This window comes from Podarcis erhardii (genome assembly GCF_964252035.2).
Source record: "Podarcis erhardii genome assembly, chromosome: 9".
Lineage (NCBI taxonomy): Eukaryota > Metazoa > Chordata > Lepidosauria > Squamata > Lacertidae > Podarcis > Podarcis erhardii.
Genome location: NC_138512.1, coordinates 67241325 through 67269203, shown reverse-complemented (window position 1 = coordinate 67269203; position 27879 = coordinate 67241325). Strand labels below are relative to the sequence as shown.

The following is a 27879-nucleotide window of genomic DNA, read 5'->3' as shown; positions in this document are numbered from 1 at the left end:
ACTACCTAAATTGTGTAGAAATTTATTTATGTATGCGACTACAGCAGCAAGAATGCTACTCACCCCAAAATGGAAAGAAGCAGAAGTCCCAGCAAAGGAAGAATGGATACGAAAGCAGAAAGAAACGGCAAAAGTTACTGAAAAAATAAGAAATCAAGGTAACAAACTTTTTATAAAAGAATGGAAATGGTTTATTGAATATTTACAGATAAATTACAAACAGATAAAAACACTGGCAGGATTATTGTAATAACCTTCAGTTTCATAAGAGTATATATTTAATGTAGATAATTAAATGAGCAAATTAAATGAATTTGGATATGCCGATATTTGAAAAATTTAAGGAACCGCAAAAAGAGGGGGAAGTCAAACTCTGAAATGTTAAAATGATTGTAAAACTAATGAAATGTGTAAATTTGAAAAGTATAAATAAAAACTTAAAAAAGAAGTGTTTGGCATCTTCACTACCTTACAGCAAGTGCACCTCTTTAACCTGGCCTGTATTATCCCAGATGTGTGTTTTCAGAATCTACCCTATTCCTATGACAGCAATCTGTTTTAACTGTTCTAATACTGGATTTAAAAATTGTTGTAACCTGCCCTGGGTCCTGCTGGTGAAGGGCGGATAATAAATTAAATGTTCATCATCCTTGACCATTAAGCTGGGGCCGGCAGAAGTGGAATTCAACAACATCTGGAGTTTGGCTAGACCTGATCGAAGGCAACTATTACTATTTTTGCTGCCCGGTCCAATTTGGCTCCTCAGTATATATTATGGAGTTCTGGAAGTGCGGCAATAGGAATTTGAAAAAGCCACCTGTGTTTGCACGTGTTTTCAATGCAAAAATGGCAATTTCTGCTTCAGGCACATTGGTAACACCAGCACATCTGTTCCAAAGAAAGGTGTATTTTCAAATTAGCTTTAGTGCCTCCCAAGACTTGTCATCATAAATACAGGAAGTCACAGTTTAAAGGCGGTGGCACATAAACAAGGAGTAATCTGCCAATGAGTCAGCTGTTCCCAGGCAATCTCCACCCAGCAACAGGTTTTTCTACTTTAATCAATCACAGAGCCAAGTGTGGCCAAAGTGACCAAGTAAATCGAAATGACACAGGCTATTGAAACATACCTTCTGCTAAATAGTCATCTTTTCCTACATCTCAAACCAATAATACTTCTTTTCCAGGCTCACAGGAAGACCTCCTCCTCCCTTTGCTATTAAGATGCATGAAAATAACCCAAAGGCAAGCATTTCAACAGAGTTCTCATGAATCTTTGGACTGAGGCTTGCTCAAGAATTCCAATGCACAACACACATGAAATTAGGCTTGTTGTTGTTTAGTCGTGTCCGACTCCTCGTGACCCCATGGACCAGAGCATGCCAGGCACTTGTGTCTTCCACTGCCTCCTGCAGTTTGGTCAAACTCATGTGGTAGCTTCAAGAACACTGTTCAACCATCTTGTCCTCTGTCGTCCCCTTCTCCTTGTGCCCTCCATCTTTCCCAACATCAGGGTCTTTTCCAGGGAGTCTTCTCTTCTCATGAGGTGGCCAAAGTATTGGAGCCTTAGCTTCACGATCTGTCCTTTCAGTGAGCACTCAGGGCTGATTTCCTTAAGAATGGATAGGTTTGCTCTTCTTGCAGTCCATGGGGCTCTCAAGAGTCTCCTCCAGCACCATAATTCAAAAGCATCAATTCTTCGGCGATCAGCCTTCTTTATGGTCCAGCTCTCACTTCCATACATCACTACTGGGAAAACCATAGCTTTAACTATACGGACCTTTGTCGGCAAGGTGATGTCTCTGCTTTTTAAGATGCTGTCTAGGTTTGTCATTGCTTTTCTCCCAAGAAGCAGGCGTCTTTTAATTTCGTGGCTGCTGTCACCATCTGCAGTGATCATGGAGCCCAAGAAAGTAAAATCTCACTGCAAAGGTGGCAGGTTCTCCAGGTCTAGGGAAAACAGATTGCTGGACTAGATAGGTCTTTCAGTCTGATGCAGCTGGCTCCTCTTAGGTTTATATGTAAAGGACAGAGACAATCACCTAGATTTTTTAGGGTGGCATTGCCCCCAAAATGGCAGATTACAATTTGCAGCTCTCTACTGTGGAGCTTTTTACTTATGTTGACGTTTGACCATCCGACTCGCTTTGGTTTCTGAACCTGCTATGTGCCTCAAGTGTCTGCACACACCTGGTTAAGAGCTTGCAGTATTGCCATCAGTACATCGTAACTAGGTTTGGTTGTCTATAACACTAACTACACTCACCCAGCTGCTTCCACTATGGCCTCCTCCTGTTGGAGAATATCCCACCCCACTTAGTTCCCTTGTGGACTCAGCAACGGGACCAGAGAAAGGAAGAGGCAATGAAAGTGGCAGATAAGCAACATCCCTGCACCCCAAGAAATGATGGAACACTTGAAGAAGCTTTCCTGTCCCCTCCTCTCTGGTCCCTTGACCAAAGCAGTTTGCCTCGTGGAACTGGTTACAAAGGATCCGTAGGGTTTGTTTCCCAGTAAGTGGAAGCAGCAGTGCGAAGGCTGTAGTATAGACACAAGAGATCCATTTGTTACTACACTACAGACACATTAAAAGAGTGAAATATACATTCACCAACCTGTGAGGTTTTTTTGATGTCTGTTTTGGCATCTTGTCAATGTGCCATGGTGGGACACAGAGCCACAAAATTACAAAACTGTAGAGCTGGAATAGGGTGGATTCTGAAAACACACACCTGAGATATCACAGGACAGGTTAAAGAGGGGCATCCTCAGCACTCACTGAAAGATAGTAAAGATGCCAAGGGTCATCTAGTCCAACTCCCTGCAATGCAGAAATCCCAGCCCCTAGAACATGCCATAGGGACATGTAGGTAAAGCTCTATACATGTTTACTCAGAAGAACTCTCACTATGTGCATAAGATTGCAGTCTAATATACCAAAGTATACTTTAAAATAGTAACTTTTATTAATCCAAAGTCAATAATTCATAATTCATAATGATTTTGTAATCCAGGCATTAAAGAGGCATGTTTATTGGATAGTTTCTTCAGTGCTGGCAAATCATGATTAGGTCTATACAATATTTATGTTCAGAGTAGCCCAAGAAATTGATCTTTGCTTCAGAACCACAACCCCTTTCTAATTTCCTAACGTGGCCTTATGAAAGGCATTGTTTACAGAGATGAAGCAAAAATGATTTTCAAAAAGAAAAGAAGCACTTTATAACAGAAATAAGCAGATATCCATAGCAAATGATGATGCCACGAATGATAAATAAGAGGTCTGAAAGATGATAAATCAATTTCGGCTTTGCCAAAGAACATCAGAGTTTCATAATGTACTGAACAGAAAGTATAGAGAAATTTTTGGAGCTTTTATTAATAGTGAAATAAGCTCAGGTACATGTATAGCAAATAATTAGAGTAGAAAAATAATTGTTTGATTCTTGATTCACATGCTAGAGTGATTAGGAAGCCTCAAGTAATGTCTGCAGGTATTCTCAGTAACTCTTCCACTTCTTCTTGTAATGCCTCGGCCTTTTCAGTCAGGAGCATCTGCATCCAAAAACAACCATGTAAAGTCAAATTAACCTGATACAGTATAAGAAACATTTCTGAATGCATTGGTGGTGGTGGGGGAGTCGACAGTTCTCAGGATGATGTATATTTCATTCTCCTGTAGCGGAAAGAGACTCACAAAGACAAGACTAGTCTGATCCCTACAAAGGCTCTATCACATGCTCACACATGCCAGTTTCCAACATGCTGGCACCTATTGGTAAAACAAAACAAAAACAGAACCAAGGAAGGAGTTATGCAGATGAAAGGGCAGGGCTTGATTCTCAGTGGCTATGGTCTCCAGGAGCAAGGGCTAGACTTGATCCTCACTCTTATGGCATCTCCAACTATATATCTTTAGTTCCTCCCATTTTAGTGAACTCTTACTGTTCATAATGACTTAAGAAGAGCCTGCTGGATCAAGCCAGTGGCCTATCTAGTCCAGCATCCTGTTCTCACAGTGGCCAAACAGATGCCTGTGGAGAAACCAGCAAGTCGGATCCGAGCACAAGAACATTCAGTCCTATGCAAAAAGCAGACGTTCATTTTTATGCACCTTCCCCCAATTTCTGGTTAAAGAACTGCATCGCAAAATTTTGAGAGAAGTGCAAATTTAGAAGGATAATTGTGTCTTGGTTGGTATATTGGTTTGAAAATGTGCAGATTAGACCGTTCCCCATTAAGAGTCACAATTTTCATCCCCATTCCTATTGATGCTTTTCACAAATTTTACTTGCCTTTGCAGATGAAACTATTTGCCTAGCTTGGTTTCTGGACAAATGCTCAATTGTCTTCACCAGCACGTCTGGATTTGCATTAGCCAAGTGTGCTAAAGTTTTATACCCTGAGTTGTAGAGTTGCTTGGCTCGAGCCTGAGAAAGTGGACAAAAGGCTAATTAATAGAAAGAGGTGGCAACAAATCTATTCATCATCACCACCAAACCTCTAGTCTCTACCATCCTGTCATATTTCTAGCTACTGTTTATGACCACTAAATCTTTCATCAAAACAGCCCTTTTCGTATACTAGCTCTGTATATTGGTCGAGATTTTTCACCACCTCAACGCACACTAGCCTCAGTAAGATTTATTGGGCCCTATGATAAACACGGAAACTAATGTGTTTGTTTAAAATTCAGGGCTTTTGGAAATATTTATTCTGTTATTCCCGTGTACGAATGCTTTATGGTTTGTATTTTGAGCACATACACATGTAAAAAGGCAAAGGGACCCCTGACAATTAGGTCCAGTCGCGGACGACTCTGGCATTGTGGCGCTCATCTCGCTTTATTGGCCAAGGGAGCCAGCGTACAGTTTCCGGGTCATGTGGGCAGCATGACTAAGCCACTTCTGGCGAACCAGAGCAGCGTACGGAAACACCGTTTACATTCCTGCTGGAGCGGTACCTATTTATCTACTTGCACGTTGACGTGCTTTCCAACTGCTAGGTTGGCAGGGGCAGGGACCGAGCAATGGGAGCTCACACCGTCACAGGGATTTTTTTTTTTTTAATTTATTAACCGGGCAATCAAATCAAATTAAATCACATCACATAAATTCCGAATTACAAAGCCGAATTTTAAATTTTGTTGGGGGGACCCATATTTCAAGATCCGAAGGGGGGTTTAAACTGCCGACCTTCTGATCGGCAAGTCCTAGGCTCTGTGGTTTAACCCACAAGCACCACCCGCGTCCCACATACACATGTACTAAGAAGATATTTAAAATATTGCAGCAGCTGCTAAGCTTTTAGCTTTTCAATCCAGCATTTTATGTGGGGTTGCAATATCACTCCTGTGCAGAGATGATGCAGTAGGTCTATTTAACAGCAAAACCTACTGAGGAAAACTTTCAACTTTAGAAAGCTCAGTTCAGGGCCACCTCCAATCTGTCTAGTCAATTTCCATAAAAATACTTTCATAAAAAATGACACCAGAGAACTTTGGCTCCATTGGCCAAGTACATTTTGTCCTCTGTCTTGTACTGAAGATGTGTTTGCTGCTCAGGGTGCTTTGCAACACATACCGTATTTTTCACCCTATAGGACACACTTTTTCCCCTCCAAAAATGAAGGGGAAATGTGTGTGCGTCCTATGGGGTGAATGCAGGCTTTCGCTGAAGCCGACACCTCTCGCTCTCCAGGCTCCAGGAAGCTATCCGCAAGCCTTGCGTGCCCGGGGGAACTCCCCCTGGGTGCGCACGGCTTGCGGGCGGCAGCCGGCAGCGCGGAGCTCGGGGCGCCCTCCGGAGGACACCACGTGCTTCGCTCAGGTGTCCGCAAGCCTTGCGCGCCCGGGGGAACTCCGCAGGGCTTGCGGGCGGCAGCGCGGAGCATGGGGCACCCTTTGGAGGACGCCCCGTGCTTTGCGCAGGTGTCCGCAAGCCTTGCGCACCTGGGGGGAACTCCGCCCGGCGCGAGGAGCGCCCTGAAGCAGAGCGCCCCGCACGCCTGACAGACATCCGCAGCGTGGGGAGCCCTGCAGGAGTTCCCCGCAGGGCTCCCCATGCTGCGGATAGCAGCCTGCCGCCCGGCAGGTGGGGCGCCCTGAAGCAGAGCGCTCCGCGCGCCGGACAGACATCAGCCAGCCCCACAAGCTCGGGGGACAGCGGTGAGGTGCAGCGCCGCCATCCCACTGTTCCCCGACCTGGTTTTGGGGGGGAAATAAAGGAAATTTTTTTCCCCTTTATTCCCCCCCCCCCCCCAAAAAACAGGTGCGTCCTATGGGACGGAGCGTCCTATGGGACGAAAAATACGGTACTCCACAATCATACTGCAATGGTACACAATTTACAATTCCAAGACATCCCTTAATGCATTTATATACACCCTTTTAAATATGTATCCCAGGGTGGTGTTGATAGCTGTGCAGCTACAATTAATGGTGCATAAAATAACCAAAAGAACACAGAGTGTTCTTTTCCTCAGTGCAAAAAACCGCAATCATTCACTATGACATATCAAACAGGAGCAAAGATCTGTTCCTGTACTGACCCCTTCCCAAAGGAACATCATCTCAAAAGCTAACATGGCAAAATGAGACTTGCTGGAGTGATGGGGTCAGAAGCATAGCAATGCAAAGCGGGAAACTTCTGCTGCAGGAATTATGTTTTTTCCAGAGCTTGCAAATGTGCTGCTCTTTTGCTGGGTATTAACCCTGCTTCCCTGGAAAAGGGAAAGCTGTACCAATCTCAGGTAGTAACAGTTACTTTGAAGGATTTTTTACAAACCATCTTTAAATTCTGCTTGGATTTGTTTGGTGAAAGAATACAGTTGTACCTTGTTTGTGACCGGGATCCATTCCGGAGCCTTGGCCGCTAGCCAAAAACGATGCAGGGCAAAGCGTTGCGTCTGCGCATGTGCGCGGAGTGGTTTGTGCTTCTGTGCATGTGTGAGCGGCAAACCTGGAAGTAACCGGTTCCGGTACTTCTGGGTTTGCTGTGGACGTTTGTCGGAATGGACGCTAGACAAGGCGGACGTTCGCGGGGGTATTACTGTAGTTATTCTGGTTTGTTACGCATATAATAATAATAATAATAATAATAAATTTTATTTATATCCCGCCCTCCCCAGCCGAAGCCGGGCTCAGGGCGGCTAACAACACTAAAACAATACAACATTATAAAACATTATAAAAATGAGTTAAAAACAAAATTAATGGCAACCATAAGCTAAAGTCTTGAAAAGATTGCCAAAGGAGGGAGTCAGGCTGCGCCCTAACAAAAGGCCAGGTGGAACAGCTCTGTCTTGCAGGCCCTGCGGAAAGATGTCAAGTCCTGCAGGGCCCTTGTCTCTTGTGACAGAGCGTTCCACCAGGTTGGAGCCGCAGCTGAAAAAGCCCTGGCTCTGGTTGAGGCCAGCCTAACCTCTCTGTGGCTTGGGACCTTCAAGGTGTTTTTATTTGAAGACCGTAAGTTCCTCTGTGGGGCATACCAGGAGAGGCGGTCCCGTAGGTACGAGGGCCCTAGGCCGTATAGGGCTTTGAAGGTTAAAACCAGCACCTTAAACCTGATCCTGTACTCCACCGGGAGCCAGTGCAGCTTGTATAGCACCGGATGAATGTGATCTCTAAGCGAAGACCCCGTAAGGAGTCTCGCTGCGGCATTCTGCACCCGTTGGAGTTTCTGGGTCAGTCTCAAGGGCAGCCCCACGTAGAGCGAGTTACAATAATCCAGTCTGGAGGTGACCGTCGCGTGGATCACAGTGGCTAGGTCAGGGCGAGAGAGGTAAGGAGCCAACTGCTTAGCTTGGCGGAGATGAAAAAATGCCGCCTTTGTTATAGCTGCAATCTGCGCCTCCATAGAGAGGGAGGTATCGAAGATTACACCCAAACTCTTAACGGATGGTGCTGGCACTAATTGCACCCCCGCAAGAGATGGGAGTTGCCCCCTCAGTCCCAAGTCGTCCCGTCCCAGCCAGAGGACCTCTGTCTTCGAAGGATTTAACTTCAACCGGCTCCCACGAAACCATCCAGCCACAGCCTCCAAGCATCTGATCAGTGTGTCTGGGGCCGAGTCCGGGTGGCCGTCCATCAACAGATAGAGTTGGGTGTCATCAGCATACTGATGGCAGCCCAGCCCAAAACTCCGGACAAGCTGGGCGAGGGGGCGCATAAAGATGTTAAAAAGCATCGGGGAGAGTATTGCACCCTGGGGCACACCACACACCAAGGAGTGGCGGGATGACAATTCCCCCCCAAGCGCCACCCTCTGTCCCCGACCAGAGAGAAACGAGCGCAGCCATTGAAGGACTGTGCCCTGGATCCCCACGTCGGCAAGGCGGTGGTCTAGGAGTTCGTGATCGACCATGTCGAAGGCTGCTGACAGGTCTAGAAGAATCAGCAGCCCCGACCCGCCTCGATCCAGCTGCCTGCGGAGATCATCTGTTAGGGCGACCAGAGCCGTCTCGGTCCCATGACCAGCGCGGAAGCCGGACTGGAATGGATCCAGAGCTGATGTTTCATCCAGAAACCTACCAAGCTGTTCAGCAACCGCTCTCTCAATCACCTTACCCAGGAATGGAAGATTCGAAACCGGGCGGTAATTGGATAGATCTAAAGGATCTAATGATGTTTTCTTTAAGAGCGGGCGCACCACTGCCTCCTTCAGTTCCCCTGGGAATGTCCCAGCGCCAAGAGACAGATTGATGATATCCCCCAGGGGGCCCCGCACCTCGTCTGGACACGCTCTAATCAGCCAGGACGGGCACGGGTCGAGAGGACAGGTGGTGGGCTTTCCAGCTCGGAGGAGTCTGTCCACATCAGCTGGGGATATCCAGTCAAAGTGGTCTAATACTGAACCCGAGGACAGTCGAGGGGCCTCCAGTTCCTTTATTGTATCCAAATTGGCAGGGAGGTCATGGCGGAGCAACAAGACCTTCTCCGCAAAAAAGCTCGCGAATGCCTCACAGCTGTGTGTCGAATTGTTATTTAAATTTGGCTGTCCTTCAAGGGACGTTAAAGACCGAATTATACTAAATAATTGCGCCGGGCGAGAGCTAGCGGATGCAATGGAGGCCGAGAAGTAGGACTTCTTAGCGGCCTTCACTGCCATCTCATAGGTTTTCATAAAAACCCTATAAGATGTTCTTGAAGCTCCGTCACGGGCACCCCGCCATACTCGCTCTAGCCGTCTGAGGTCCCGCTTCATTTTCCGGAGCTCCTCGGTAAACCAGGGAGCCCGGTTTCTGCGGGGTCGCAGAGGGCGCTTAGGTGCGATCTCATCGATGGCTGCCAGGAGCTGGGTATTCCAGGCCTCAACAAGCTCAGTCAATGAGTCGCCAGGGGGAGAAAGGTCCCGCAAGGCTTGACGGAATCTATCAGGGTCCATCAGCCTCTGCGGGCGAGCCCAAATTGGCTCGCCACCCAAGCAGGGTGGGGGTGGAACGTCAATCCTGGCTTTCAGAGCATAGTGATCAGACCATGGCACCTTCATTGAAGGAAACATGATCACATCTATACCGATGCCAAAGATCAAATCCAGCGTGTGGCCTGCTTGATGTGTGGGGCCCGAAACAAACTGGGAGAGCCCTAGTGTCGCCATGGAAGACACCAGGTCCAGAGCCTGTGAGGAGGGAGTGGCATCAGCATGGATGTTGAAGTCCCCCAATACCAATAGGTTAGGGAACTCCAAGGCCCAGCCAGCCACCGCCTCCAGCAGGCCTGACAGGGTGGCTGCTGGTGTGCTAGGTGGCCGGTACACCAGCCAGACAGCCAAGCTCACCTCGGAGCCCCACACTAGGCCAACACATTCAATGCCGGGGATCGATGGCGATGGTAGAGCCCTGAAAGAACAATCTTCCCGGATTAATAACGCCACCCCTCCCCCCCGGCCCACAGTCCGCGACTGGTGAAGGACGGAGAAACCCGGGGGCGCCATCTCTCGTAAGGGAACAGTATCCCCTTCACGCACCCAGGTCTCAGTCACACATGCCAGGTCAACCCCCTGCGAGGTGAAGAAATCTCGCAGGGTGGCGGTTTTGTTGCCTATAGACCTGGCATTGCACAACACCAGTGACGGAGGTGAGTAATCCTTGCTCACCCTACCCTCGTCTCTCGGGATGGGGCGCAGATTGGAAGGGGTACGAGCATATCCGTATCTCGATCCCCTTCGCCTATGACATCTGCCCCCACCTCCATACCTCCCTCGCCCCTGCACAGTAGGAATCCCAAGCCTAATATTCGCCTCCATTTACAGAATATAAAAACAAACAAATAAAAAACAATTACATGAAAACAAAACCAATCCCCACCCCACTCCACAACCACCCAACCCTGACCCAAAATAAACCAAAACAAAAAAACCCTGACCCAAAATAAACCAAAACAAAATAAAAATACATAGATAAAAACCACCGCTTATGGTGGTACAACTAAGCAAAAAATAAAAACCGTTTAAAACATATAAAAACACTTCAAACAACCACTGCAGCAGCACTAGTGTCCCCCAAAGCTGCGGCAGTGGTAAGCGTGGGCCCCGCCCCCTGGCCTGATGGAAAGTGGGCCTGCAGGGGGAAGAGCCCTCCCCACAGATGCACGGCAAAGCGGCAGCAGCAATGATTCCAAGGGCTCCAATGCTGAGATGGAGTCTGGGGCCTGCCCCCAGGCCCAAGGTGGAGAATGGGCTTGCAGGGGGAGCGGTCCTCCCCAAGACTCACCGGCAAAGCGGCAGCAGCAGTGTTCCGGGCCTCCTTGGAGTCTTTTATGCTGGGGTGGAGTCTGGGGCCCGTCCCCAGGCCCAAGATGGAAAATGGGCCTGCAGGGGAAAGAGCCCTCCCCACAAACGCACGGCAAAGCGGCAGCAGCGATGTTCCAAGGCCTCCTTGGGGCCTTATATGCTGAGGTGGAGTCTGGGGCCCGCCCCCAGGCCCAAGGTGGAGAATGGGCCTGCAGGGGGAGCGGTCCTCCCCAAGACTCACCGGCAAAGCGGCAGCAGCAGTGTTCCGGGCCTCCTTGGAGTCTTTTATGCTGGGGTGGAGTCTGGGGCCCGTCCCCAGGCCCAAGATGGAAAATGGGCCTGCAGGGGAAAGAGCCCTCCCCACAAACGCACGATATACTGACCTCTAAAACTCCTGCCACCTCCATAAGAGGAATAAGCTCTGCCTTAACACAGTAGGTTAGTCTCTTGGTAAGTTCTGTCAAGAGAGCTTTATAAACCCAAAATTCATTCAGCTCCTGTAAAAATAAATTAAAACATAATTTAAAATGTTAGGAAACCCTCCTCGTTCAGTCCGGACACAGAGATCCAGCTCCGAGGGCCTTCTGGCGGTTCCCTTGCTGCGAGAAGTGAGGTTACAGGGAACCAGGCAGAGGGCCTTCTTGGTAGTGGCGCCCGACCTGTGGAATGCCCTCCCATCAGATGTCAAGGAAGTAAACAACTATCTGACTTTTAGAAGACATCTGAAGGCAGCCCTGTTTAGGGAAGTTTAGGGAAGTTTTAGGGAAGCTGTATTGTATTTTTAATATTCAGTTGGAAGCTGTCCAGAGTGGCTGGGGAAACCGAGCCGGATGGGCGGGGTAACAATTAATAATAATAATAATAATAATAATAATAATAATAATAATAATAATAGAAACTTATGTCCATCCATTTTGGTCAAGAGGAAGAGGAACCAATATGCAGAAGTTATTGTGATCTTTTAGCTGCAGATAATTTAAAACAGTGGGAGGTCACTGGAACAGATTCCTTGGGTACCATCTTAAAATGCAATGATTCAATAGCAATAGAAGCGGCTAACAGCAAGAAATCCTTTGCTTCTAGTTGACTAATTTCAAAGTGGTTCTTTTTAAATGGATTTTTTAATTGAAACATGTATGAAAATACTGTCATAAAAGCACAATGAACTGGTTATTTATTCTCAGCTTCTCCAAATGCAAGTTAAGTAAAACAGAATGTGCTGAATGTGGACTATTTTTAAGAAATGCAGCTTTGATCAGTTCTGGAATTTGAAAGGGAAGCTGCGTGAACAATTTGGAAAATCTGAAGTAAAAGAAGTTTCTGAGCGACATTTCTGTGTTCCATCAATGAAGTATTCAGCTACCATACATTACCTCACAGAAATGTAGAACTGAGGAGGAGAACGAAGCAGCTGAATTAAGAAGGGTTTGAATGAATCCTCGTGATATGTTGAATTTTTCTGCCACCTCCCATACGTTGTTCACTTTTAACAAAGCATGAAGAACCAAGGACAAGTAGAGTCTACTGGCTGTGCCAATGTCCACATCCTAAAGGAATATGGAGTATAATTAGAAATTGAAGACACAATCCAATAGAAAAATTGTTTGAATCTTTCAATTTATCTGAAATAGTAGAACACTCTTACAGTTTTAAATCCATCCATTTCTGAGGCTATCTAAACCATGAAATGCAACATAAGAGGCCACACAAGACAATTTCCAGCTAAGAATTTCAAAAACAAGTAGTCCCAAATATGACAACAAATAAGCTTTAGTATGACTCTAATATGCTGCTTTCCCGCCATTCATGTGCAACTAATTTCTGATCTACTTAATGTTAAGGTACTCAAAATTTTAATCCAATCGTTTATGACCAACTCCAAGAAAGGAATCACAGAAGCTCCCCTGAATTCACAATTTTGATGGATAATCCATTCCCACAGTTATCTTTAGACATCTGAAATAAGAAATCTTCCTCTTACCATTCTGACAGCTTGTCCAGATGCCTTTTTGGTAATAAAGCTCTCCGGCACACCAACAATCTCTGCTACTTGTTGTTCTGCTGGACTTAGCTGACTGTACTAAAAAGCAGAATTAATCTCAGATCTAAAGGAAAGTTACATTCTGCAGAAAACACAGGGCATGCTCTGTGCCTTGTGAGAGACATAGGAGAGCGGCACTGGACTCAACTGTACAGTGTTCTCCTCCCACCACCCAAACTTGGCATGAGAGCAGAGATATGTGCACACTGCATCACCGCAGGGAATCTCTGGGAATGAGAGGTCCCTCCATGAAACCTCCGAGTTTTCTTGTTTTGCCTAGCTGCTAGTTACTCAAATCATGCACATGCTGGGCTTTGGAAAGAAGAGTCCCGTGACGTTAATTTCTAAATGCAGTTGCTGCACGTGAAATGAAAAACTTTAGACGTGTAACAGATAAAACACTCTTGAGGTATACTGCAAAAAATTAACTAGCCGCACATAGGTTTCAATATCTGCCTTGTAACAAATAAATAATAATAATAATAATAATAATAATAATAATAATAATAATAATAATGTTATTTATACCCCGCCCTCCCCAGCCAAGGCCGGGCTCGGGGCGGCTAACAACCAATAATAAAAAACAAGTTGAATGAATACAACTTAAAAAACAAGATTAAAATACAACATTAAAACATTAAAATGCAGCCTCATCACAGGAGGAGAAAGGAAAAAAGAAATGCAAAAAGAAAAAGAAAAACCCAGGAGTTTAATGTTAAAAGGTCTGGATCCTGCATGTATCTGAGCATAATTTATTCCCTAGGATATTTAAGACTCCACGTGCACAAGGAACAACTCTAGCTGTTCCACTGAAGCTGACAAGAGAGCCTTGTGCTTGCTAAGTTCAGAAAAAGAGAGGAAGGCTCCCAGGGATGCTATGTAAAGATATAAAAATCTTCTTGTTGCTGGATATTTTTTTTAAAAAAGGTTACCTGTCTAAAATAGATCATCCAGTTTGGGCTACACTGCAAAACCATACTGTACGGTGTTGTCAGGTAGATTAAATGTAGGCAACTTTCAAGGATTAGCCCCTCAAGGCCTTTCTTCAAGTCTGCATAGAGCGTGTCACAGTACGCCAAATCGATAGAACCTAAGGTGTAATAAAAAGGTAGACATCATACAATGGCCCACATTGTGCAGATCTGATCTTCAGAATTTGATGAGACATTTCAGCATGTCAACATGTTGGAAGACTGTTAAATGCTCACTACCCTTTCAGGGTGGCCAACCACTTGCTCTTCTTAGCAGGAAGCGCTGTCACCTCAAACTCCTTCCAGTAGCACCTTAAAGACCAACTGAGTTAGTTCTAGGTATGAGCTTTCGTGTGCATGCACACTTCTTCAGATACGAAAGCTCATACCTAGAACTAACTCAGTTGGTCTTTAAGGTGCTACTGGAAGGAATTTTTTTATTTTGTTTTGACCATGGCAGACCAACACGGCTACCTATCTGTACCTCAAACTCCATATTTGATCCCCACAAACCAGGCCCAGCAGAGCTCTCCTTGATTCAAGGAGGCATCAGTTCTGTGGGGAAGTAGCCTTTCCCTATGTCTATGACATTCCACACTAATTCATCACTGTCATGGACATGCTTGCAAGCACTGTAGAATACATACAGTGTTGCTGTGTCTTTCCCATACGTATCTAGTTGGCTGCTCTGCTTGAAAAGATTGCTGAACAGAATGCTGGATGAGATAGGCTTTTAAGTCTGATCCAGCAGGTTTTTATGTAGCTTACATGCAGATTGAATTTGTGGAGTACTGAGAAATTGCAGTTCCCTTGCAATACGCACCAGGAACATGTTTTACCTATTAATGTTTCCTTCCACCCCAATCTGACAGTCGGACAAGGTCTGAATGTGATTAAACTACAAAAGGAGGATAATATTTGGGGGGCAGAAATGAGAAGCTAAAGAGATACTGGATTTATTTTTATACGTCCATACAAAATCAGTAGTTGAGCTGGGAACTGAGATCCATCTTGGCCAGGCTAAGACATTTTGATGAGTGAAGTGAAAATCGAATCAAATCGAATCAAATCAAATCCCTTTTCACTTCAGAAAAAGATACAGGCAGCAACCATTTTGCATGGAGGGTCCATTTTTTGTCCCTGCATGCGTCGGCAGAGTGAGCATAAGCCCACCCTGCCCCATTCTTCCCTCTTACGGGTCCCGTGCATCAGCAGATGCACACAAAATGGTCGCTATCTGTAGCTATAAATTAAAATTATGGAGATTTCCTGCCCCCTAATTGCAGTCAGAATCCGATTCAAGGTAGCCACTTCATTCTGCCTGCTTGTAAGACTGGCCTTGCGTGACTGTATTTTAATAGATCCCAGAGGGAGGTTTTATACCTTTGTAAGTGGCTTGACCCAACCTAGTGATAACTAGAATTTGTCCACCATCGCAGCTTGTATTATCTTTTAGGAGTCCATTTTGTTTCAGCCCTTGCAATACTTCCGTAGTTACATCCCGGAGGCTCTTTCCTTCAGGCAGAAGCTGTGGCTGGACACTAAACAAGGTTAGTTGCATGAACTGGAAAACCTCTTCAGGACTGGTTGCTATCTGTAGTAGAACACAACAGGACAAATGAGAGTATACAAAGACTAAAAAATACTTTAAAAAAGAGTTTGGTGTTTCGTTATTCTACCTGAAACTTTCCCTCCCCCAATCAGTCTTCTTAATACAATCAACCAGTTTTAAGGTTTCAAAATTACCTTTAATCCAACCAATGATAAGATTAAACTCCGGATACCCTTGTTGAACTCAAGCAGGAGATTGCTGTAACAGCTTTCCAGAGGGCTGTATACTAACTTTTGAACCTTAAAAAAAGAGCAACAGCTATGTGAATGCAAGTTATAAAATATGGCATATTTGTACCTAATGTTCCTAAAAGATTATCTTCTCCATTATGTCCTAACAAGATCTCCCCAAGATCTGCACTGCTTTAACCACTGCATTTGTGAATCAACTGCCCTGTTCTGTAATGCCTTACAAATCAAGTTATTTGCAGCTAGGAGTAGCATCTTCTCCGAAACTTCATGTTTATGGAATGGCCTCTTTCTCGGGGAGTGGCTGTGACTATATAATGTCCATCTATTAATGAAACCTTTGGGCAGTAACAGCTCTTGGCTCTTTACAACTCCTTTTGAGTTTTTAGGATGTATGATAGTTTGCCCTGTCTTCTGCTGTTGCATTTGCATTTTAAAAATTGTGGGTTTGTTCTGCTTGACTACAGCTTTAAATGCTAGTTGTAATCTGTCTTGAGCTATTTTGGAAAGTTATAAAAGTTTTAAATAAAAACAAACAAAAAGGATACAGAACAGAGCTATTCTCAGAGGATGCTTCCTGGATCTACAGATCTATTCCTCTTCAAATTTACTGTGGATTGTTTTCAATGCTAGCCCTACTCAGAACAGATCCATCAAAGTTAATGGACATGATTAACTTGTGTTCAGTAACTTCAGTGAGTTTACTCAATGTAGGACTTAGCTGAATACGACACTGAGCCTTTTTCAGTGGTGACTTAAGACTGCAATTTGGCATTTGTTTAACAGATAAGAAAGCAATTATTTCAGCTGTATATACCTTAACAATGCATATGTTTCATATTTTAAATATGTGGATTTATAATCAGTATTTTATTTTTTCATATATCACATTTTTGTTACAGAATGCTATCTACCCAAAGCTTATGCAGGCAAGCAGTTTATCTTATAAAACATTTTCTAAAGTCAGTATGTTATGTTACTGGGTGGTGATGCTATTTTATGATGAGATATCATTGGTTTTCAAGATGCGGTACTGGCCTTGCTTAACTTATAATAAAAGAAAAAGGGCCTTTAAATATGCTTCCTAAAAGGATGGTCAAATTATTTCAGAGCATGCTTACATTTAAAAATTTGACCATCACCCCATATTACACAAATGACTTTACTGATAAGTGTGAAAATCAAAAATTTTTTGCTTAAGTTACCAGATTCCGGTCTTTCTCTTGCACGATAAGAATGCTTTCACCAGCTTTGTCAATACCGGCACGGCCAGCTCTGCCTATCATCTGTTTATACTGGTTTTTCTTCATGAATTCTGTTGCAACATATGGAGCTCTTAAAATGACCCTGTGGAAACATTGAGAATGTGTTTGAATTATCGTATATAATGTTCAAAGCATTTGATTTTTTAAAAAGTAATTACTGAAATAAAGAAAACAAAATGCATCAGATTGTTGGAACCCCAACATTCCTCAGAATTGTTACAGTGCATACAGTTATACAATTTTTTATACCATAGCAACTTTTGACTTTGGAGCACCTTTTATTTCTGAAATATGCTCTAAAGGCATGTAGGAATCTGTAGAGCATTGCATGCAACAGGGGACACAGCAACAGTATCCTTAATAGCCAAACTCTAGAATTTCGCTATGTTCTCTGCCTGGTGCTACTGAGAGAATAAAGAATAGTTAGACCAAAAGACAAGTATACTACATCAAAGTACAGTGGTACCTTGGGTTAATAACTTAATTCGTTCTGGAGGTCCGTTCTTAACCTGAAACTGTTCTTAACCTGAGGTCCCACTTTAGCTAATGGGGCCTTCCACTGCCGCGCAATTTCTGTTTTCATCCTGAAGCAGTGGGGCTGCAGGGGGGGCCGGCCGCACCGGGCGCAACACCTGGGGGTTAGGGTTAGGGTTAGGGGGCGCAAATCCACGGGTCAGGGGGCGCAAATTACTTGCCTTGCCCCGGGTGCTGACAACCCACGCTACGCCACTGTCCTGAAGCAAAGTTCTTAACCCAAGATACTATTTCTGGGTTAGCGGAGTCTGTAACCTGAAGCGTCTGTAACCTGAAGCGTCTGTAACCCAAGGTACCACTGTAACTTAATTTAGATTTAATCATAGAATTTTGTAGTTGGAAGGGACGAGGAGGGTCATCTCGTCCAACCCCTTACAATGCAGGATTTGCCCAACGTAGGGCTCAAACCCACAATTCTGAGATTAAGTCTCATGCCCTACCGACTGAGCTATCCTCGGAATTAATGGCAGCAGCTGAGCAGCAAAGGAAACACCTGAACAGTTCCTTAAGGGACACTAAAATTCTCAAGACTAATCCTGCAAATTCCGTTCCTTCTTCATCATTGCCAGAAGTGCTTCAAGGAGGAATCATTGAAGCATGAAATGAGACTGGAAAGGGAAGTTACTAGCTATCTCTAGTACTGTACTGGTCATATGTGAGCCCATGCAGTAGGAACTCGAGAGCATCTTCACACCAGACCCTGAACTCAGGCCTAGTATGTACCAACAACAAATAAGGGGGTAAATCTGTTTCTGCAAATTATCACTTCAGACTCCTGCATTTCTTTTGTGCATGGAAGGAGGGAAGGGGGCTCAGAGGACAAAACGTTCTTCTATGTAAAAACATTTCCCTGCGTACAGAATGCTAGCATGTCAGAAAAAGGCGCCTGAGCTCTCGTTTTCTAGTCAGCTTCCGATGCCCTGCTGGACCCCTGCCTCTGGCTTCATGCTCCTGAGTGAAGGAAATGTTAAAATCTGTTCCATGCTCCACATGATAAAAACAGAAAGACGCAACATTTCTTAAAGATTAACCTTCGAGCTGGCAAGTTAACCCCAGCAGCAAGGGTAGAGGTGCAGGTAAGGAGACAGAGGATTCCTGAAGAGTAAGCTTCCTCTATTCGTTTTCTTTCCTCACTGGTAAGGCCACTATGGTGATAGGAGATTCCATATGGAATTGTTTGCTTCAGTACTGGGCAAAGTCTTCCATTGCAGATGTTTCTCAAATCTGTAAGAAGATCGCGTTTTTCTTTCTCCTTCAACTTTTTATAGTCTCTAGGAAAGAAAAGTACACTTAGATTATGTTTGCATACCAACCATCTTGGCTATTCCACCTGACTTTCAATTTGAACTTAGCCTGATCTTTTATTCCCCTTCCTTCTCTCCCCCTCCCCCTTTTTATGAAGATTACCCGCTCTGGGATCCCACAGCTAATTCTCCCCTGGTCTCCTCGCTGGCCCAAATAGGACTAATTTAGCCAGCTAGCCCTGGTGATCATCTAATGTTTATTGGATGGATTTCCCCCCTAAACTGATTTTTGAATTCTGAGTTTATTGTTATTCACGTTTTATACTGTATTTTATGCTGTTTTCTGTTGCATCAATTAAGTGTTTTAAATTTGTTGTTAGCCGCCCTGAGCCCGGTTTTCTGAACTGGGAAGGATGGAGTATAAATAAAAAAATATTTATTAATTATGTGTCACACAGTGCTAAATTATTCCTAGTCTCTCCCTTTCTCCATCAACATCGCTGCCACAACACAGAATTATATGGTACTTCAAAGGTTGTTATTCTGGACACAATAGTACCATCACACCCTGCAGTACTCAACAGTTTGCTCAAGCTGCAGATATAATCCTACAGTGTTATACATGATCCTGTTTGATCAATGCATACCATTCTGATCACTCTGCTTGCAAAGGGAAGAAACAGGCCTCTGCATCAACATTAGTAAATTCCGAGGTTAATTGTAAACATGCCAATCAAGTAAGCATATTGCAGCCAGGAAGCATACCTGTTCAAGTGCTTGCAAATCATTTCTGCTACGTTTTCACAGTTCTTTTTAGTGGGACAGAAGACAAGGCAGGAGTACTTTGGAATAACTTCCGTCACCAGTGCAATAAGGTGATCAGGGTCAGTCTTCTGCAGACCAGTAGAATACTAAAAGATAACACAGTTTTGTTTCTGTTCTGGATAACTTTGTTGTGCCTCAGTTAATCAAAATATTCAAACAAAACTTCAATGTATTTGACGTTACAAACTTATTCATGACTGAAGCATCCATTTTAAATTGTTGCCTTAAATGAAAAAATAAATACAAAAACAGCACCCATTTCTTTTGTCATTTTAGTATCCCCCACATAAGGATACTAGAATCAGGACCATACATTCTCTGCTGGTAAAATACACACATATCAAACATTCTCTGTAAATGAAGTAAGCAATTCTATTATTATTATTATTATTACTATTATTACTACTACTACTACTACTGCTGCTGCTATCTAGACTGATTCGCATTTTTAGAGCCAATTGTTTTTGTTAGACACATGGAAGAACATGTTTAAGCATATTACTTTAACTGGCTATGGATAAATGTTAAAGAAAAACTTTTAATGCTTATTGACATTACCTTGAAATTAAGAAGTCGTGAAAATCTAAAGCCATCTTCCGCTTTGTTATCAACTTCATAGATTGTGTCTCGTATTTTTACATATTCTTTCAGTTCTACCTATATTTTTTTTAAAATGTACATAGAATAATCAGATTATGACTTCTATTGAGAAAAAGCCATACTGTATGTAATGCGGAAGGCATTTGAAAAGAGAAGAATAGCTTTTTAAAAAATGCATTATTCTTTTTGCCTTTCCTTTCATAAAAATCACAAATAAATTGAAACACTTTCTTGAATTATGGTGTCTGTGGCTTTTACATTTTGTAAGGTATTTTCCTTATGACTTGTTTACAAAGAGGTATCCGTTAACTCATCTTTGCCACAATAGTGATTAGAAGGTAACATATTTTAAAGAAATTTGACCATGTAAAGCTAAACATTTGAAAGGCTAATGATGAATGCTATCTTCACTGTCAAATTAAATGCCTGGAAAAAACAACAAATACCACTTCCCACCAAATTAATTGCCTAAAAAGCTCAGAAAGGAAAAAATGCCTTCTCGTCCCTTCAGTTAGTTCAAAATGGTCAATATGCAACATTTACCTCTAAGAAAGTCAACAAGTTCTCTAGTCAAATACATACTGGTCTGAAATTACTGGTGTAATATTCCGCATTCAGGAATTGCTGCAGATCTCCAACGTTATTTAAAGTTGCACTCATTCCAATGATCTGAGTGGTTTCTATACAAAATATAGCAACATTACCCTCAATGTATCATAGAATAATAATAAAGGAAAGTCATAGTATCTCAAATTTCAAATAGAACAAGTCAATCACTTTCTTCATTAGATAAATAACAAGAGCAGCATCAACCATAATCACCCTTTTTGACTAATTGCACCGGATATTGTTAAGACTGACCCACAAAATGCAGCCCTGCACCAGTGGCGTAGCGTGGGTTGTCAGCACCCGGGGCAAGGCAAGTAATTTGTGCCCCCTAACCCGTGGATTTGCGCCCCCTAACCCCCAGATGTTGCACCCGGTGCGGCCGGCCCCCCCCTCACCCCCCACGCTACGCCACTGCCCTGCACAACTCTAAGCTGAGGTGATAAAACTTCCTAAGTCTACAGTTACATAATAAAGTATTTGTATATCTGAGGCTGCAATGGTATTCACATTAACTGGGGAATAATTTCAGTGGAAATCAGTGGGACTTGCTGCCAAAATAAGCAGACAAAACAGAGCTATCCCTAGCATGAGGCAGAGTGAGGCAGCTGCTTCAGGCAGCAGTAGCGGTTCTTCCTAAGACCCATGGCTGTACCTTTCTGTTGAAGGACAGAGCTGTACTTGCTACGTAGCTTGTTGCCTCCCACGCTCCTTCCATCCTAAGGTGTAGCTTGAAAAGGTGAACAAAACAAAAGATAAAGAGGGTACTTTTTATCACATGTGGTGGACCTGCCCCAAGGTGAAAGACTTCTGGGAGAAGATTTATAATGAATTGAAAAAAATGTTGAAATATATATTTACTAATAAACCAGAGGCCTTTCTTCTTGGAATAACAGGTTTGGAATTGCCCAAGAAAGATGTTAAATTATTTTTGTATGCCACAACTGCTGCTAAAATTTTATTAGCTAACAAGTGGAAAACACAAGAAGTACCAACAGTGGAAGATTGGCAGATGAAGATGATGGACTTTTTGGAGCTAGCCAACCTGACTGGAAGAGTTTGTGACCAGAAGGAGGAGGATTACCAAGAAGAATGGACAAAATTTAAAGACTATTTAGTTAAATATGTTAAGTTAAATTAATTGGAGAAGCTTGCAAATACAGATAGGCTTAGGATTTCATCAGGTAATGGGATGAATTAGTATGTTTAATACTGAATTGGAAAGGAAAACAAAAAGATGCTAAGTGATTAAGTTAATTTTATAAGAATAGTAGTTTTGGAAAACCATTAAAATGATATACACTGAAATTCAACCAGGAGGATACGAGGAAGTCACTTAACAATGTTACTAAGTTTGGTTTAAATACAGTAGAGATTTATGTTTATTTATTTATTTATTTGTTTAAAAAACATTTGGAAAATCAATAAAATTTTTGGGGAAAAAAGAAAAAGAAAAGGTGAACAAAACAAACCTCAGTATATACAAATAGGCTACTTGATTTGTTTAATTTGTATTTCTCTTTACCATCTTGAAATAATTTTAAACTTCATGTTGCCAGTGTTATTTGATGTTTTATTTTGTATAGCTAACAGCTGCCAACTAACATGCTCTCTGAGTGGCTCACAAAAATTAAGAATTAAATACAAATAAAACATACAAAACAATACAAGTGGAATATATGTTATGCTTCCTGGGGTCTGGGGGCTTGAGATGAAAAATAAGCATTTAAAACACTTTACATGTTGAAATATACTATTACACAGACAAATTACACACGTTTTTAGAAACGGCACAATTGATGTAGCTATTATTTGAGTCCAAGACGTGCAGAAATTACTTACTGCTTGTATAAAGAATCTTTGCAAGAGTCATTTCTAGAACAGCCCCACGACTTCCTTCTCCAAGCATGTGCAACTTCAATTAAAGAAAGGTGTAAAGAGATTATGAGAGTAGGAAAGAATCAGAACCCAAGAACACTATGAACGTTAAAATGGAGATCAGATTTCTTTGGCATACGTGCTGCATTTTGACCCACCTCCCTCTTTAAAGCTATAGGCTTGGTTCTCTGGCATAGTGTGGGGAGACCAATTAATGTCAGTCTTAAAACACATTTTTATATTTTGTGTTGGTTACAATTGAATGTAAGCATGTGTAATATTACTAGTTACCAATACAGAGTCTTGAATATATTTCAGCCAATTAGGGATTATTTAAAAAGCCAAGTGCCCATTAATATAAGTAAGTAGCACAGTGTAACAAGTTTGAATTCATAAATAAATTAAAAGCATTTTTAAATAATTTCAGGAGTTTTATAACAAACCTCGTCAACCACAACTAGACCCAGGTCACCAATTCGTCCAGTTTCAATCAAGGAATTTACTAGGGTGTGCCCTCTTTCAATAGTAGCAATGTACAGAGATTTCTTAAGCCTTCTTTTGATTGGAGGGATCCTTCCTCTACTTCCTGCATATTCTTCAACCAGAAAACCTAGTTCCATTCCAAAACCCGACAAACCAGCAACCTACCATATGAAATAAATAAACAATAAAAACACAACTGAGAATTCCTTTTTTTACAATTATTATCAAAATTTTATACCAGTAACATGTTTGCAAGTAGCTTATAATAGGAGACCAGCTGCTGCATGCAAGCTTTATTTCACAGCTATTTTTATAAGGGTTCAGTGGCACTACATCTCAAAATCAGTAAGTAAAATATCAACTGTCAAATGAAGAATGCCTGTCCAGTGCTGTGCTCATTTCCTCAGAAGTGAATCCCACAGAATTCAGTAATTCCAGTTAAGGAGACCTACCTGCATAAAAGAGCTTTAAAACAGCTTCCTTTGATTATCTGCTCCCTAGGGCTCCCACACTTCATCTTTAGACTGATCACATGCAGACCCCCGCCATTTAACCACCAGCCAGTTACCATATTTTTCGCTCTATAAGACACACTTTTCCCCTCCTAAAAGGAAGGGGAAATGTGTGTGTGTCTTATGCAGCGAATGCAGGCTGCAAAGCTATTGCTGAAGACTGAACAGCAAGAGGGAGAGCTGCACAAAGCCTCTTCAACATTTGATTCAGAATATTTTTTATTCTTGTTTTCCTCCTCTAAAAACTAGGTGTGTCTTATGGTCAGGTCCTATAGAGTGAAAAATACAGTATTTCCCCCTCTCCCACTCGTTTTGTTTATCACTAGCCTGATTAAGAGTACTGGAGAAAGCTTGCACACTATTTGGGGGCATTTTTATTGGCCTGATCATCCTAAAACGGATTTTGGAACCCCCAATTAAGTGTGCACAGGGTTGCAGCCCATCACTTTCAGCAATCTATGCAAAAAAAGTTGAAGTATACTACAAGGATGCATAAGGATAAAAAGCCTATTATTTCCACACCTTCTCCTGGACTATAGCCACGTATGGTAGGATCATTAAAACATCCATTTGTTTGCAGAGTAATTCTTGAAGAATTAAAATTTCAGCTACAAGTGTTTTTCCACCGCTGGTTGGCAAGGAGTATATTAAATTCTTTCTCTGCTGCAGGGATTCTAATGTTAAACAAGCATGCTGCCAGTCTGTAAAAATAAGAAGACAGGTGTTACCCTTCTATTCAGTGATTAAAGGTCAAAATAAGAGTCTTTTGGAATTCTGCAAATTGTTCACTAAACAGGATCATTATTGGTCAATTTGTTAGAGCATGGTGCTGATTAACTGCAAGGTTACAGGTTCAGTCCCCATATGGGACAACTGCGTATTTCTGCATTGCAGGGGGTTGGACTAGATTATCCTTAGGGTCCCTTCTAACTCTATGATTAGCACAGAATTTAATACTACAACAAGCAGTACAGTGGTATTACCATAAAGTTTGTCAATTCCTCTGAACTCTGTTAGCAGCTCCTTGACCTTGGTTGGCAATCCATAAAATGGACCAATGTCAACAAAGGAAGCACTGTGAGTTCTCTCAGCAACCCCAATCTCTTCAGATACAACAGCCTCTTTGAGTTGTTTGCTTTTAGACACCAGTGAAGCAGGAGCTCTAGCATTTTCAGTCATTGCACTTTTGAGATGATCTTTGAGACTCCTCCTTCTTGGTTCAGACAAAGAACTTGTAGATGGTTCACTATCTTTTTTAACATTTTCCGTATAATGACAATGAGGTATGTCTGAGATCTTATCAGGACTTTGATTCCGGTGATAGGCTCTTTCTTTTACATTTGCCACTTTGTGAGGATGAATCAAGCATTCCTCTGACTGTTTAAGAAATAAAAGCTGTGATGATGGCAGGTTTTCTAGACCATCACCATGAGGATCTAGGCTGCTATCCTTCTGCTCTTTCATAGTGCTTAAAAAATCATATTTTCTTCTGCTTCTGGAGTCGGTAGTTGATTCTGGAATTGACAATATCTGTTCTATATTCTTAGCATTTTGTAGCTGAACATCTCCACATACAGGCTCCACATAAGTATTGCAATCTAGGTTTTTAATATCCTGGACACCATCAGTGGACTTCATGCATCTTTGCTCTAGATCATATACTTCAGCTAACAAAGAGTTGTTGCCAGAAAAACTGTCATAGTCACCAAACAATTCAACTTCACTGTCAAGATACTGCAAGAAACAAAAATCTGAATGAGTTTTTATAATATTTAGCATTTACATAAGAACCTTAGAGAGTTTAATGCACTTCAGACACATTATCTCAATAACCCTTATGGCAATCTATTAGGGTAGAAGAGTAATATTATTCTCACCATTCAGAAGGTCAACTAAGACATAATTTATCAAGGACCATCTAAAGAGATTTTGCATGAGACAAGCTATTGTTATTGGCTCTATGTCATTAATAGCATTCAAAAGTGGGCAATTAAACAGCGAAACTTTCCCTTTCTCGTGCTTTAAAAGCTTCCTCTGTTTAGCTTGCTTCAGGTTATTTTTAGAAGAGCATAAAAAATGATGGCAGTTCTACTAAGATTTACAGGACAATGAAATGTGAATCTGGTTCAAACACGTGACAAAATTCTCCTAATATACGCTTGTTTCTTCAAATTAATGTTTAAATTAGATGGATTCCAATGGTAAAATGCATAGCACAGGTTTGTTTCATCTGCCAAAAAGCCAATTAGCCTCCACAATCACGGTTGTCAACATTTCTTTACAAGTCTCAGACAGAGCTAGAAGGGCTTGGAAAACATTACTCTGGATTCCTTTCTACACTGGAAGCTGGCTCATACTGAATCGCAGTCCCTTGGCTTCACCTAACTCAGTATTACAACCGACAGGCAGTGGCTATCCAAGATTTCAGAAAGAAGCCCTTCCCAGCCCCACCTGGAGATGTCAAGAGATTGAAGTCTGCATGCAAAGCAGATGCTGTACCACTGAGCGATGGTCCTTGCCCTTTGGGGAAACGTCACAGAAAAGCAAACAGGAACACAACACAGCAGATCCACCTCCTCGGCTGGGCTTCCCCTTGCCAAATCCCGCCCGTGTCTCCCAGATCAAAGGCGAGGGCCATCCCTTCCTGCTGCACTTCTGCAAAGGGCCACATGCACTGACAGAACAAGAATTCATACTTCCAACCACAGTGCCGCTGCACCTAACAGGTGCATTGCGCTGGGTGGGAATTATCCCCGATGTCTTGAGTACACTCCGCAGAAGGTAGCAGGGAGCATCTCCTTTTGCATGCAGGTGGTCTCAGGTTCAAATCCCAGGTAGGGCTTGGAAACCTTGGAAAGCCAGTGCTGGTGGCTGAAGGTAATAATTGAGCATGACAGGCAGGCAGATAAATCCCTCTGTTCCTAAGCCCACAGGGGAAGGGCTGCAGCTTAAATGGTGGGCAGCACAAGGTCCCAGGTTCAAATCCCCCGCGGCTGCTCCTATGCGGCAGCTAGACTGGTGACTGGGAGTGGCTGCCAGGACCACATAACACCGGTTCTGAGAGATCTGCATTGGTTCCCAGTACGTTTCCGAGCACAATTCAAAGTGTTGGTGCTGACCTTTAAACGGCGTCGGTCCAGTATACCTGAAGGAGCGTCTCCACCCCCATCGTTCAGCCCGGACACTGAGGTCCAGCTCCGAGGGCCTACTGGCGGTTCCCTCATTGTGAGAAGTGAGGTTACAGGGAACCAGACAGAGGGCCTTCTTGGTGGTGGTGCCCGCCCTGTGGAACGCCCTCCCTTCAGATGTGAAGGAAATAAGCAGCTATCTTCTCTTTAAGGTAAGTTTTTAATATTTACTGCCCTGCTGTTTTTAACACTTGATTGGGAGCCGCCCAGAGTGGCTGGGGAAACTCAGCCAGATGGGCGGGGTATAAATAAATTATTATTATTATTATTATTATTATTATTGGTTTGCAACCCTGGAGATAAGCTGCCAGCCCGTGTAGGCAATACTGAGCTCGATGGATCTGTGGTTTGAGAGGAGGATGGGGCCCAGAGTCAATGTGGGTACCTCATCCTCCGGTTCTTCCTCCGCTTCCCCGGTGCTCAGCTTCTTGGGAGCCGGCGGGGAACGGGAGGAAGTCCGGCCGCAGCTCCCCTTGCCTTCGCCAGGCTCGGCTCCCGGCCGCTGCCTTTTCTGCCGCCGCTCCCGCGCCCTCCTCACAGCGACCCCCTCGCCCTCCATCGGGCAGCGGCATAGCCTAGCACCGGGCTCCCCCGCCAAGCCGGCACCGGGCGGGCGGGCGGCAGAGGAGGAGGAGGAGAGAGCCGTTTCCCGTGAGGGGAAGCCCCGGCTCCATCGCCTCCCGTTTGCCTTCACCCCTCCGGACACAAATGGAACCGCCCAGCTCGCCTCACAGCCGCGTTCTTGCCCCTAGGAGGGCGATACCAACTGCTAGAGAAAGAGGGGGAAAGGAAGAGATATAGTTGACTCGAGGAGCTCCGCTTTTCCCCTCAACGGCTATAGTTCTGTAGGACATGGCATTACAGCGGCCTTCCGCAGCACCGGTGCCCTCTTGGACTACAACTCCCATCAGCCCCCAGCGGAGGGCAGTTGTAATTTAAATCAGGGCAGTTGCAGTTTAAAATTCCCGATAGGCAAAGGCTGTGAGGGATATGTTTGTGTGGTTAAACGTGTGTCTGCGGGGTGTTACGTCACTTCCCATTCATGAGCCCTTTGAGGAGAAACTCAGGAAACGGAAAAGTGGGTATAAGAAAACTCGAGGGGGGGGGGCAAGGAGTGAAAGCCGTGCTGCGATTGGACTCCGTGTTTTGTTGACAGTTCGAACTGGGCGCTCTTGCGGCTTCATTCCGGCGCGGCGCATGCG

The 27879-nt window shown here is 43.5% G+C and overlaps 1 protein-coding gene across 2 annotated transcripts; it reads right to left on the bottom strand.

Moving 5' to 3' along the window:
- Window positions 1-336: 336 nt before the first annotated feature.
- Window positions 337-27680, bottom strand: HELQ (helicase, POLQ like). 2 transcript variants are annotated; one of them, XM_081876698.1, is made up of 18 exons: window positions 27063-27676; window positions 24473-25223; window positions 24012-24190; window positions 22938-23138; window positions 22459-22531; window positions 20593-20690; window positions 19969-20067; window positions 19351-19496; window positions 18373-18612; window positions 16748-16889; window positions 15489-15593; window positions 15126-15336; window positions 13704-13861; window positions 12712-12810; window positions 12104-12277; window positions 11114-11227; window positions 4296-4430; window positions 337-3555 (listed from the first exon to the last, which is right to left on the bottom strand). In XM_081876698.1, exons 1-18 carry the CDS (start codon window positions 27234-27236, stop codon window positions 3478-3480), a joined length of 3177 nt encoding a protein of 1058 aa, XP_081732824.1. In that variant the 5' UTR covers window positions 27237-27676; the 3' UTR covers window positions 337-3477. The 2 variants fall into 2 exon arrangements, with proteins under 2 accessions (XP_081732824.1, XP_081732825.1); XM_081876699.1 differs by lacking the exons at window positions 337-3555; window positions 4296-4430; window positions 11114-11227 and having other exon boundaries at window positions 12110-12277; window positions 12712-12805; window positions 27063-27680.
- Window positions 27681-27879: the final 199 nt, after the last annotated feature.

Excerpts from the sequence above, each read along its gene's own strand:
- HELQ (XM_081876698.1), bottom strand. The coding sequence starts at position 27,236 with ATGGAGGGCGAGGGGGTCGCTGTGAGGAGGGCGCGGGAGCGGCGGCAG. Across the intron at positions 19,497-19,968 it reads CACGACTTCTTAATTTCAAG|TATTCTACTGGTCTGCAGAA; the intron begins GTAATGTCAATA and ends GTTATCTTTTAG. Across the intron at positions 13,862-15,125 it reads GGGTCAAGCCACTTACAAAG|GTTCTATCGATTTGGCGTAC; the intron begins GTATAAAACCTC and ends ATTACACCTTAG.